At 36.8% G+C, this 14,723-nt stretch overlaps 1 protein-coding gene across 3 annotated transcripts in view; it reads left to right on the top strand.

Moving 5' to 3' along the window:
- Nucleotides 1-2,302: 2,302 nt before the first annotated feature.
- LOC111872989 (serine/arginine-rich splicing factor 7) overlaps nucleotides 2,303-14,723 on the top strand; it is a 24,060-nt gene continuing 11,639 nt past the window's right edge. For 2 of the 3 annotated variants that reach the window (XR_002844328.2, XM_023867333.2), the window contains exons 1-3: nucleotides 2,303-2,407; nucleotides 9,828-10,004; nucleotides 13,369-13,522. Coding sequence is in view for 2 of the 3 variants with exons in the window: in XM_023867333.2 (XP_023723101.1) it covers nucleotides 9,884-10,004; nucleotides 13,369-13,522 (275 nt within the window). In the remaining variant the exon portion in view is untranslated. Of the gene's footprint in view, nucleotides 2,408-2,553; nucleotides 2,701-9,827; nucleotides 10,005-13,368; nucleotides 13,523-14,723 lie in introns of those variants that run through there. The other variant, XM_023867334.2, reaches the window with a different exon arrangement.

The following is a 14,723-nucleotide window of genomic DNA, read 5'->3' as shown; positions in this document are numbered from 1 at the left end:
TTTCCCCACCATCCTCTAAAATAGAAGGTTTCTGTTAATTGTGACATATTAATTGTGAGATGTTTTCTACTACAAAAGGATATAACACTTATGATCATGTAATAAGTTGTTTGACTAGATGTGATTGCCTCAGTAGAGACATATTGAATTTGATTGTATCACTACATCTGAAGACACTGCCTTGAAGTTCTATGGTTTGTACTATAGCAGAAGCTAATGCTCGATAACTGAAGGCCCAAAGAAGTCCATGAAGCAGATTTGTGTGAAGTTGATTCACTTTCAGGTATTCAGTATGACTGCAAATAGGGACTTGTGTCACGTTTAAATAGCTTATTCCACACTCTTTTTAAGTGTGTGATCCTTCAGACTCTTGTTGATCAGTGCTAACTTGTCAAGATGTGAAGTGTTCATTATACTGAAGTTATGTATGATTGTAATAGCTGTGCTAACAGTGCAAAAGTAATGTAGACCCATGTTTTGTAATTAAGAAATAAAGGAAAAACAGTTCATATTGAAAATAGTAATCTTCCATGATTTGACTGGTAGAAGTCTTACCATGTTTCATTGTGTAGCTGTATAAGTGTACTGTGATGTTACCCAGTTTTATAAAAGTAAAATATATATTTTAAAGAACAATCCTGTAATATATAGTTATACTGCATCACTGTAATTTTCAATGTTTAAGTGTAAATGAAGTTCACTACATTTGTTTGCTTTTTTTACTCACTCAATTCCTTCCTTCCCTTTTCCTGTTTATTTCTTTCACAACTAGTTTTTATATATGTATGTATTATATTCATCCACTTATCGCAGGTAAGGCTGAGGCGTGTCAAATGATTTGTATAGTAAAGCCGAGGTGACTGAGGAATACTGTACTGTAATTCAGAATTTTAAGCAGGAACACTTCAGAGCTGAATTCAGTGCAGTGTTAAGGGGCTGTGGCTGTAGAATAAAAATTTGTTTCATTGCAAGAAGAGGCTGTCAGATGACAGATGGAATTTTGGAATACAGAGTTAAGAGGTAGTATATAAATTACATCTTGCAGAAGTTGTTTGAATTAATGATGTTGAGGCCATGAAAATTCCTTCTTGCAGCAACATTTGTTTTTTATTTAGGAGGTGCTGGGTTTGAATCGTATATGGGCAGTGCTGCTGGGAGCGACTTGTAGTCTTCTCTATGTGCAGAATGTCAGAGTGGTCAGAATGATAATTTTGCCCCCCCTTTCGACGAACGACAAAGCATTCGCACTTTAAGAACATCGTCACTGAAGTGGGCGTTATCCGACCTTCGTTTGCCGTATACACAACCACCCTAAAGCGTTGCTTAGCCCTGTGTTCCGGGTTCTGAGCGGCCCTGAGAATTAGTTGCTCATGCAGGATTCACAGGTGTGCTTGATGTTGTGAATAGTGTTTGTTTAGTGCGCTGTATCAGGTCAATTAAGGTTAAGAACGCGAAGGGGCTTGGAGCAATTCGGCGATAGAATCGTCTCCTTTACAATATAAAGTAAAGTAAAAGCAAAGCTATCCCTGTAACAGGCCGTGAAGGCCCATAGGGTTGTGAGACGTTAAGGGCGTTAAGGGTCCCACATTACCTTGACAATCGGCTCAAAGATGTCGGTAACGTTGCCAGACTTACGCGCCTCCCGTGCTTCACGCTCCAGGAAAATTCCTGGTACTCATTTCTGTTAGAGGCTGAGTAAACCCCAGGGCCTAGTGCGGCCGGATGGATTAGGTCAATTGAAAAAAATCCAATGACCTCATCGGGATTTGAACCCGCAACCTTCCGTCCTGTAGCCTTAGCCACTACGCTACCACGTACTCCTTACAATACAGAGACACTGTATACAATATTTATGCTGTACTGAGCAAAGAAATGCAGAACTCAGTAATTCTGGAAGTTTTCTTATTCGTTCTGAGACCGGGAACTATTTTCCAAAACCCGAGAGAAAATCTATCTATAGGAAATCCGTAATGCTAAAATCCCCGGTGCTGTTATTATAGTCAGCACAGAACTGAACGGATCTGAATAAGAATGTTAGATGATGATTGCATTCAGTATAGTTCCGTAAAAGAGCATACATTTCTGCCGTTGTAGGAAACTGCGCTGTTATGAAGCAGGCTCGTCTAGGGATAAATTTTTACTGTTCTGTATTAGTTTCCATAATTTGTTGATGTGAACTGTATTTTAGTGAAGAATAATTATTTTCTTGCGTATAATTTGAGTTAATTTTGTATAGAAAGTTACTGAATTTTCATTTCAGTTATTGGCCAGACTGGAATTCAGTTTTTGATTACCTCCTGCAATGCACAGATGGCACAGATGCTATTCTAAATTGCACATAATCATCGTCGTTGTCGTTGTTGTGTGTTAATGCACTAAAGTTCTCAGTTCTCGGAAGGCTCGGAAGGTATGTATTACGGTCTGCAGCTACTTACGGAATAAGTACCTTAAATCGTTTTAATTATGTGTTCTGTTTATACGTTATTCATTCAATATTAAATAAGAAAATTGGATAGTTAAGTATAAATGTCTTGGACTATTTTATGACCCTTGGCAAGGTTTATGGAGGCTGGAGGTTTGCTGTGTGCGGTGCTGTATGATTATAAATAATTTACAGTTTTCAAAGGTCGTTATCGAAAATATATACACTACGGAATATATTTTTTCGTCTATTAATCAGCACTACGTTGTGGGCAAAAGGTAACGTGGAACATAGGTTTATTAACGAGACTTTGAACTCTAGTTAAATGTTTACCGAGTAGGATGATGATGATGATAATAACAGTAATAACAATGAATTGCAGTGTGCATATTAAATGGCCAAGTTATAGTCAATGAGCAAGTGACAGGCAATTATTGATCGTCGCAGCTGTGATTTTCGGAGATTATGTGTGTTATGTGCAGAAGCTTCGCCTGTCCGGATCGGTTCAAATTGCTTCCACGGACTTTGAATCGTGGATTAACTAAATAACTTTACCTCATTTTTTAAGCTCACGCTCCACAAAGATGGTTATAGAACGGATTAGAACTACTGCGATTCTAGCAGTGAAGTTATTTGTTCTCTCCAAAAATGGCCCATGATTATATTATTCCCTTTCAAATAACCCTTAATTCACATTGAACTGCGTTTGGTTGTAATGACGTATTATTAATGTACACCTTGGCTGAGCAGATCTCTTTGTATACTAGCATATGACTTCCCTTTTGACAAGAAAAATGAGTTATGGCAAAAGACCAGATGAAATCCACAGACTTCCCAACAGTTTTCATCCACCAACACCATTTTAACCTTAGTGTATTAAATCTAGTTAAATTAATGCTAAATCTACACATTAGTTGGTGTTGGTCATTTTGATCCATTGCCAGACTTTTTATCACAGACTTCTCCACTACAATTTAAGGCCGCAGATAAAACTGTGTGAATGGTGCAGTAATGACCTCATTCTCTTCTGACAGTTTATAGTTCAATATTGTTCACATTTATTACCACATAGTTCACCTGTTCATGCTCATTTATTTCAAATTCAAGCAGATCCAGATACAGGTTGAGAAGTATATTCACAAACCATTTGATTTTCATTAGGGCTGTAGCACTTTTTCAGTGTGGTGGAGGCTGTGAACCATCATTTGGGTCGCAGCATGTCTAGAGTTTTCTGTTGAGTAAAATATACTGTATATTTCATTTTTGTTTTATTTTTTACAGTAGCATTTGCTCCGTCATTGTGGTAGATGGTAGAAGTAGCTGCATTCATTGTTTGTTGATCAGGGAACATTTTCTTGTGAGCTCGTACACCTATCTGAAGGGTGTGTGCACTAATATTCATAGAACCTTCTTTATATACATTTATTTTAGTCTCTCATGAGTTCTCTGGGATGTTTAGTGACCAATGTTCGCATGTATATTTTGTACCATACAAAAGGTTTTGTACTATCTTTATGACAAATTTGTTCTTTCCTGGGTGCCTGAAATGAGTTCACAGTGTTCCAATTTTGTTGTTTAAATTTAATATTCTCACGTTCGTAATTTCCTTTCCCATCTGATTCTCATCATCATATTCTTGTTTATATTGAGATCGATCCTCTCAGCTTATTCTGTTCATGTGATGAGGCACTTTCATAACTCTTTGCTTCTTAACACCATCTTATTCACATTCATGTACTTTGAAGCTGTGCAGTGTGTTTGGTGTAGGATGCATTCTAAGTTCAGTGATGCTATATTAGATAATAGAGGGTTTGAATGATTGATTGATTTATTTCGTCACTGTAGATCATTGTACATGATATAGGACAAGTCAAGTTAATTCTGAATATTAACAATTAATATATGAGTAAGATTAAAATTACAATAGTTACAATTGTTTACAGTTGATTACAATTTAGAATTAGTTAGATATTCTTATTTGTGGAGAATTTGATGGATGAATGCATAAGGGGTAGACCTAAACTGGCCGTTGTGCCACGACCTTCCCTGATCTATTATAATAGAGGGCATAGTGGCTCACCTTGTAGCACTCAGTTTGCATCAGTTTTCTAGATACAGTGAAGCCCAAAGAACCTTTTGTGAGGAGGTATCCCCCTCTCCCTATACCACAGATTTTTTGAAAAAATATTAAAATTGAAAAATGAAGGAAATGTGTAAAAAATATTATGAAAAATTAAAATTACAGTGAAACCTCACTAATTGTATTGTATTTTATTGTATTTATTACATGCTCCAGCACATCCATACAAGGCCAAAGCCATTGGATACAGGACCTGTCACACCACAAGCTTGCTAAATCAGAAAGTAGTCAACAGAACAATGCATATAAGTCCACAACAATAAATCAAGCATATGAAACCCCTACACATCACTGCAACTACATACCCTACCATGTGTATATAAAATATAATACAAAATTGGGACATATTCATGACAATAGATCAAATACTGGGTCATAGCTAAACAAGAAACTATCCCTAATTAAAATATTCGTCTAAAGTGTAATAGGATTTAGTATGTAAAAAGCACTTAAAGCTGCTCTAAATTGTTTAATGTTATGAATGAACTCTTTTACATTTAAAGGAAGATGATTAAAAAGTTTAATACTTATCTCTGGTAAGTTGTCAAATTTGTATGAGGAGGATAAAGATCAAAATTATGCCTAGTATTAAGGCCATGAATTTGTGATGTCATGTGATATAAGCCCATATTATTTGCAACCAACATTAAAGAAAATATATATTGGGACTGTAATGGCAAAATTCCCCAGTCCCTAAATTCATCTCTACAAGAGTCCCTAGATCTCAACCCACTCATGGTTCCAATTATTCTCTTTAAAATTCTGAAAATGTGCATACTATAAAAATTTCTCCAAAAAATAATTCCATAGGTCAAAAGTGAATGGAAATAAAGAGTGATATACCATTTTTAATGTCTCTGTGGGCATAATGGGCTTGATCACCCTCATTGTGTAACAAGCCTTGCACAATTTAGGTATGAGTTGGGATATATGAGCTTTCCAAGTACAAGAGCTTTCAATAGCTAATCCCCAAAATTTCACTTTTGTACTGCTTAAAACACATTATTATGATAATTAACAGAAGTTATGCTATTAGAACTTGGCTTTATCATAAATTGAACATGTTTAATTTTGTTAAAATTTAGAGTTAATAAGTTTGAATTAAACCAATCATTAAGATAAGCAAAGGAAATATCATCATCATTTCTGTATTGTATATTATTATAGCTACTAATAACTAAACTTGTATCATCTGCAAATAAAACTGATTTGACAGAGTTATTAAAAAATTTAGGTAGATCATTTATATAAAAGAGAAAAAGAAGTGGACCAAGAATGGACCCCTGTGGGACAGCATGCCTTACAATATCCCAACTGGAGGTACCAACATAACTCAAGTCGGTGCTTGATATTAAAACTCTCTGATATATATCAGATAAATAGGATATAATTAAATCATTATTTTTACCATCTGTTCCATAAAATTGAAGTTTATTCAATAAAATCCCATGATTAACGCTATCAAAAGCCCTTTTTAAGCCGCAGAAAATACCACCTACAATTTTTTTCTTATTTAATGCTTCTAATATTTCTTTAATTTATACATATGAAGCTTTAGTAGTTGAAGATTGAGGTCTAAAACGAAATTGTTCATTAACTATAATATTATGGTCATAAACATGCTGATTCAGTCTGGATAATATAATCCTCTCAAATATTTTTGAAAAGGAAGTTAAAAGGGAAATAGGTCTATAGTTAGTAGGATCATTTTTATGACCACCCTTAAACAGAGGCTTAATCTCAGCATATTTTAGCCTTTTGGGAAAAATACCAGAAGATAGCATTTTATTGCTAATATAAGTTAGTGGAGAAATAATAAATGGAGAACTAATTTTTAGAACTTTAACTGATATTTTGACATAGCTATGAGATCCTTTTGTTATTAGGGATTTAATAATTTTGTATATCTCAGTAGACGTTCCGGCATGATATTGTATGCTAGGGAAAGGACGATTTAAAGCTTGTCAGAAGTAATCTAATGGTTTGTTATTAATTTTAAATTTGTATTTATGTGATTTTCAACCGCAGATAAGAAGAAACTACTCAAGGAATCTGCTATATCTTGTCTGTTACTAATAACCTCTCCATTAACTTTTAATTCTTGAATTGTGTCTACTTTGGTTAACATCCCAGTTAATAGTTTTGTAATGTCCCAGACAGTTCTTATTTTATTACCGGACTTTTAATACCTGTTTATTACAATGCTTTCTTTTAGCTTCCCTTATAACGTTTTTTAGTATCTTACAATACTGTCTATAATAATTCTTCAAGGCCTCATCATTACTATTCCTGCATAGTAAGTAAAGATCTCTTTTATGCCTACAAGATATACCTATGCCAGGGGTAATACATGAATTATTATTTGATTTAATTATCTGTTCTTTTAGAGGAAAACTTGAATAGAATATTCTGAGAAATAAGTTAAAAGAATTATACATTGTATTTACATCATTAGCACCAAAGCTTGAGTCCCAAGTTTCAAAACTCAGATTATATTTGAAATCAAACTCAGTAGCCTGGTCAGTTTTCCTTATTATTTTTTTCCACTTGAAACTTCCATCTTAACGAACGCTTTAACTTCTGTTAAAACAATTAATTGCACATCATGATCAGAAAGCCCGTTACATAAAGGATATGTTACATAATTCTTCTGCAGAGATGCATCAATAATTATATTATCTATTGCGGTTGCAGAAACATTTTGTGATCTTGTTGGAAAATTCACTGTACTTGATAAATTGAATGAAGCTAAAAACAAATCCATTTTCTTCTTTTTGTTATTATCAGTTAGATAATTAACATTTATATCACCACTTTAGTATTATTTCTAAAAATCAAATTAAGAATAGATTCTAATTTAGATAAAAAAGAGTAAAATTACCACTAGGAGCTCTGTAAATTGATATAATATAAATATTATCAGAAAAGTTTGATGATAAAATTGCACTTGCTTCAATATGTTGATCAGTAGAGAATTTGCTCAAATCAATTTTAGAGTAATGTAAGTAACTTAAGTCACAATGAACATAAATACAAACACCACCCTTTTTCATAGAACATATATAGTAACTGGCTCCCAGGGTATAATTTCCTAGATGAATTGTCATGAGTTCCAACTGATTAAGATGATGCTCAGATAAGCACAATATTGAGGAAAATCGGGATATAAAAATTTAAAATCTTGTCAATTTTACATTGCAGTCCTTGACTGTTTTGATGATAGATTTGAAGGACTGCCTTAGATAAATTTTTTGATGACTCTTTAATCAATGGGAAAATAAATTTGCCCAAATGTACATGTTCTTTAATCATCTTAAAATTCAAATAATTAGGTCCATCACATGAACTCATAGCATTACTAATTAACATAGAAGCCGACTTTACTATAACTGACCCACTCAGTGAGGCTTCAAGCCCCACAAGTTGGTCGCCACTTATAACTGCCCTCTTAGTGCCCTTACGTTGGTCTCCACTTTCATCCGCCACTTGTTGTTGTCTGGTTCAGGGTAGGGCGTGGGATTACTCTGAATATGAATTTGTATGGGCACCAGTGGACTTCGGTGAAATCCATGAATTTGGAACGGGGAAAACAAAGGTGGGACATGGATAGGCGGGTGTTTGGGGTTTCGGCTGCTCAGACAGTAGGACAAGATTCTGTCTCGGCGACTTCTTGGCCTTGCTCACACAAGGAGATAGAGAACACTTAAAATACACACTTCACCAACACTGTTGCTCTTTATTGTAGATGTGAACTAGAATTACATGTTACAAGGCTGTAGCACTTTAGAATTTGTGTACCAGACTCGGCCAACACTGATTTAACGTCCGGGAGGTTACTCCTGTTACTCCCTTTAAATGACTGACTCCTGTTACTCCCTTTAGGCAACTGACTCCTGTTACTCACTTTAGACGACTGACTCCTCCGGAGAGGCAGAAGTCTTGACATTTCCGGGAACGCCTGGTTTCCTCTCCTCTGAAATTTTGCTGATTGGCTGAACCTAAAATTTGGGTGTTTCTCTCATTTACATTCAGCCAATCCCTAACAAGATCCATGTTAATTTGGGCCTAAGTACAGGACGGTCTTTTGACAGCTCTCAAATAAATGAAGGTACACTAACGATTGCTCGGTACGCCCCTTGAAAATTATTGGTACTTGTGTCTGTCAAGTCTCAAATTTTCAAAGACTCTTACCACTGAAGTTAAGCATTGAAATTCCCAGAAAACACAGTGGGATACTTCCTGCTCTGTTCTGAGTTTTCAAGTGACCTGCAGCTCACTTGTCCCTCAGAAAGACCAGATGTCGTCCTTGGCGCCTGCTGGTGCTGGGGTCAATTGTGTTTCATCTTTTGTTAACAGTAATACAGTTCGTTGACTTGTAGTACATTATAATTAAGAATGTAAATCAGCAGCATTGCTGAGGTTCCTGCATTGTGCGGTTACATTACCATAAAAATCTCTTTGTAACAGGGGTTTTTTTAACTCTAGTAGATATTCTTGTTTTCAGCAGCCTAGGATAATTCATACTTCACTGCTTTAAAATTTGCAGTAATAATTGTTTTTTCTGTGCATTACAACCTTGATGATCACATTGCTGTGATCAGCAAGATGTGACAAAGGAACACAAACCAAAATAAGTTCATTTATAAATACGGTCTCAGTAATATTATGTAGGTTACCTAAAAAGTTTTTAAGACTGTTGTCAAAACTTGTAATTTTACATTTTATAACAAATTTATTTAATAATAATATAGTTTCAAAATGAAGTATTGCGTAAAAAGACATGTGAAGTCCATTTTGTAACTTCCCCGAAAATATTTTTAGTAGCACTTCTTTAATTTGGACTTCACTAATTTGGACTTCACTAATTTGGACAAGGGTTTACTTCCAGTTAGTCTGAATTAATGAGGTCTTACTGTGATGTTAAATGTGGTTGCATCCATGTTTAAGAACGGAGACTTGACACTGTAAGAGTAACTCTTAAAAATATTATGAAGAAGTTTAATATAGGTTCATAGCAATATTTATACAGTGTGCTGGACTTTAGCATTGCAGAGGAATTTATTTTATAGCCTTCTTTGTTGTTTGTGCTACTTTGTTTTCAATGTATATTTACTTCTTTTCCCAGCAGGGCCTTGCACAACTTGCAAAAACCTGCATTATGTTGTAGTCCTTCCGATTAGTAGAGTTTCTACTTCTTTGAAGGGACTCCCAAGGTTTTCCCACAGCTTATGAATGTACAGTGCACATTAAGTGTTTGATTACCAGGCTGTAACAAGAAACAACGCGTGCCCTACACCACCAGTTGGCTGTAGCCTAAAACCATGAGCCGGAAAAGGTATGATGAACGTCGCAGCCGAAGAAGTAGGAGTAGGAGTTACGGCAGCAGTCGGAGTGGCAGCGCTGATGATGAAGATGGTGTGAGACTTCATGTTGCTGATTTAGGTATGTAATGCCTTTAGATTTACTGCAATACAAAACGTGTCGGCATAAGTTATCCCCTTGACAATTTATTCACGGAATATGCAATTGTATATCCTTTTTCAGTGTTATTTATTCTGAGATAAATATATTGTGACATGAAGGCTGAAAGGTGTTATAGTATAAAAAGAAGAGGCGGTCATTACTAGGCAGTGGCATGGAAGTCATGTTTGAATAACGAATCAACATGTAACAATAGATGAACTATTGGATGTTGAAGAAAGCAGTCTTCTGGGATTTGGCGCCGTGTATATGTGGTGTTAACCGACGTTTCGGAGGATCGTATCGCCTCCATCTTCAGGTTAGAAGAAAAAGTGTAAGAATTCTGCAAGCGACAAGACCGTGAGAATGGTAGTAGTAGTAGTCTGCTACTACCGTTCTCACGGTCTTGTCCCTTGCAGAATTCTTACACTTTTTCTTCTACCCTGAAGATGGAGGCGATACGATCCTCCGAAACGTCGGTTAACACCACATATACACGGCGCCAAATCCCAGAAGACTGCTTTCTTCATAGTCACCGCCGTGAAAGCCTCAAATCTTACATATTGGATGTTGTGTTTTCTGTGCGGTCTGTGCTGAGTCAGTGGCTGCAAGTCTGGAGTTCTTGACTTGCGTAAACGCAACTATTAAACTAACCCTTTGTAAGGCACTGATCAGATCAGTAATGACTTACGCTTGTCCCACCTGGGAATTAGCGGCAGACACCTATGTCCTAAAATTGCAGCGCATGCAAAATAAAGTTTTGCACACCATTGGAAATTTTCCAAGGTGCACACCAGTCCACGACTTGCACATAGCTTTCAACTTTCCATGTGTATATGATTATATAACAGAATTATGCAGATGACAAGCAGAAGTCATACAAAATCATGAGAATGAACATGTTCGCAGTATAGGACAAGATGAAGCCAGACACAGAAAATATAAGAGGCTTAAACTTGGCGGTGGTCAAGCTTACGACTGTTCAAATGATTAAGTTATTGTTGTGGCATAAGATCTGTAAGTTAGGCATGATCTGCTCTGTAAAGCCTGTACTGACAGAGGAATTGGGTGTAGTGCAAAAGGAAGAATTTTCAATAACATGTTATATGTGCAAAATATACACTTGACAAAAGGTCAAGAATATATTACAAGAGACAAACCCATCTTCTTGTTAGAGAGGATGTTACATAAGGACTATTACCGCAAGAGTTCAGTTGGAAAAAATCTCTGGTTGTGGGCCTCAAGGGGCCCATTGCCAAGACAAACTGATTTGCAGTAAACCGCCAGTCGTAAAGTAACTCTCTCTCTCTCAGCTTGCGTTGTTAGATGGGACTACCAAGCAATGGCTAGTAAAGAGCAGACTGAGAAGACAGTGTTTGCAGTAGTGATTTGTAGTGTCTGCAGATTAGTGGAAGTGTTTTAAGTATTTGTAATCATGGGTTATATGCATCCAGTAAATCCAGTTATCAATCCAAACCCTGTGTCTGGTCACCAACATGTTACAGTATATTTTTATTGTAGGTAGCAGTTCTGAATTGCTAATATTGATAAATGTTTGAAGAGGTTTTGTGAGCTGGAAAGTAGACTGTTATAATAAGTCCTGGTCTTCTGGGATGAGATGCCATGTTATGTGGTAGATATTTGCCAATATATGCAGGAACATGCAGCTTCCTTCATCACTGTATACTCTTAAACACCCCTCTCTGTTGTACCCTGATGATGGAGGCAGCAGGTTTCTTTGAAACAGTGACATATCTACTGTACTGAAAGACATCACATCCCATAATTCTGTTATTAATATTCACTGCCATGAGAACCTCAGTTCTCGTAGACTGTTGTACATTATTAAACTTCCCACCTGTTACTGAATTTACTTTCTCCATTGTCTTGGCCTTTTCAGCATATCTGATAGAGAAAATAGCATGCAAAGTGAAGAATGTTACAAGTCAGTGGATAAAGTCTATGTTTACTCAACACAGTAGGGTGATCTGTCTTATGATTAGATCACACAATTTGGCAGAATCACAAACACTTAAAAACAAGAAAACAATCTTCTGGGATGTGGCGCCATGTAGATGTGGTGTTAACCAACGTTTCGGAGGAACATATCGCCTCCATCTTCAGGGTAGAAGGAAAAATAATAAAATCCACAAGCGAAGAAAGCCTCTCATCTCTTCTCTAAAAAACCCCCTGGGACAAGACGCCAGATCCACAAGGCCCATGCAGTCAGTGAACTAACTTGCATAGCAACCCCCCAGCTTAAGGGTTAATGCCTTCCCATTAATCTTGCCTTTCTCCCCCCCCTCCCAACACAATATCCTACAAGTATACCTGCTCTAACCTTGCTCCTGTCCCAGAACCTTCCCCTCTCCCTCTCCACTGATTTCCCATGTAGACCTGTCCCCTTCCTTTCCTGCTCTCATATAGCTGAGTTTATTTCCAACATTAGTCTGCTTGCTCCTGCTCTCACTCTTGCTTCGCTTGCATATTTTTGTATTTTTCCTTCTAGCGGCCTCCGTAGTGTAGGGGTAACATTCCCACCTCATGACTCAAGGTACGCGGGTTCAAACCCGGCGGAGGTCGTGGAATTTTTAAGGGCGGAAAAATTCAGGGAACAAGTCCTGTGGGAGGGACTTTAAGCTGTGGGTCCCATGTCATAGCTTTACGGCACGTAAAAGAACCTCATGTCCCAAGGGGACCACTGAGCCAAATTGATCAGACATTTCCCGCCCAACAGTAGTCTCTAACGCCTCTGATAGATGGGGGAAGCATCGAGAGATACCGCTGAGCCAGTAGAGGCTAAACTCGCTGGCTGAGTCGGGACTGATGGCACGCACCAGTATCGGTAGTGTATAGAGACTGGTAGAATATCACAGAGGGGACGTACAGTAGACCACTGGTCGCGGTGCATGGGGAAACCCACCCCTCCAATAATAATAATAATAAAATAATAATATTTTTCCTTCTACCCTGAAGATGGAGGCTATACGTTCCTCCGAAACATTGGTTAACACCACATCTACATGGCGCCACATCCCAGAAGACTGTTTTCTTCATAGTCACTGCCATGAAAACCTCAAATCTTACGTAAAAACAACCTAGGCAACATGCAGATCTTCTGCTTATGCATGACCTGTTGATGTTACTTTAGGTTAGGTTATGTCAGTGCTGCTGCTGTTTGTTTTTTGAGGAGATGTTTAGTTCTGTGTGAAAATTGTGATATTTTGTCTGGTGCACTTCCCGTCTTCCATGCTCTGTTTAGTATCTCAGGATACTGAACCTGAGTCCTCAGGTGTCCCAGGTTTATTATATGAGCTTATGGTGATAGATGTTTGTAACTTTTCAGGAATGGGAGTATCAAAACGTGAATTGCAGCATGTTTTTGATAAGTATGGTCCCCTCAGAGAGATATGGGTTGCTAGATCACCACCTTGCTTTGCATTTGTTGTTTTTCGAGAGAAGGATGATGCAGAAGATGCGGTGAAGGCAACGGATGGCATGTAAGTTCCAGTTCTTAGATAACAGAATGTGCATGTGTAGTTACTGATCCCGTGTGAGATCATGCCTTAAGTTTTGAATTGCCTCCATTGGTTATACAGCCCATAATCAAGAATATTATGAATACAGGTGAAGATGCTTTTTTAAATGTGGTATGTTAGCCGTCAGTATTGTGTCATTCAATCCATTGCACTGTATTGACACAAACCGGAGCTTTGGCTGGATTGTGACTGTGTACAAGCTTCTGGCAGTGAAATGTTCTTTATGTCCTACACTTCACTGACAATTTGTGGTGAAATTGTTGGATAGTAGAAAGAAAATGGAGGCTTTAATTTATGAGAGATAGAATTATGTTTGTTTTATATTGTCTAATATTAATTTTCTTCCCGAATGTTTATTTTAAATGGGTTCATATATCGTAAAATAATGATTCTTAGAATAACCTACCATTTCTGTGACTCAGCATATATCCATTTATCTGCAGCAGGTCTTAGAATTTATGTTATAACATTGCAAACATATTCACATAATGCAACCTGATTAATCTCATTACTAAATGTGTCTTTATCATACAAGTTTAGAGACTCAGATGTGAGTAAAGAATGTTTGTTACAGCTTTGCTAGTAGAGCTATAAATGTTTGTAAAGTATGCAAAAAAATGTTTGGAAAAAAGGCACAGGATATTAATGTTCATAATGTTACAACACTCGCAGCTAAGAAGGGAACACACATCACAAGACACGGTTTACACAGAATATAAGAAAAATGACCCCCATAGTGGAAGAACCACACACAAGTTTTAATTATGACACATAAAATGAATAATCTTAACAAGTTTTAGTGTGTGTAAATTCATTATAGTTGACAAATACGCACTTTTTAAATACTTTTTAAATAATTTTATAAAGCAAGCAATGAACTAGATTAGCGTAATTAGGGCACCTGATGATGGCACTATGTTGCCAAAACATGTCGTGAAGTAACAGGTGAAATTGAGTGCACTACAAGACGGCAACTGTATACATATCATGGAAGGCACAGGATATTATAGTATTGTAACGTGTTTTGTTACTGAAGACGCCGTAGAGATGGTTAATTGGGTTTATTTAACAATCTACAAATAACGGCTACAATTAATTATCTCACAGTTGCGGGGTTTCACACTTTATAACCCTAATCGCATTAATCTGTTAACACTGTTGC

Source organism: Cryptotermes secundus, unplaced genomic scaffold (assembly GCF_002891405.2).
Source record: "Cryptotermes secundus unplaced genomic scaffold, Csec_1.0 scaffold1465, whole genome shotgun sequence".
In the NCBI taxonomy this organism is placed as follows: Eukaryota; Metazoa; Arthropoda; class Insecta; order Blattodea; family Kalotermitidae; genus Cryptotermes; species Cryptotermes secundus.
Note: the sequence above shows the minus strand (reverse complement) of the source record. Positions and strands in the feature narration are given on the sequence as shown.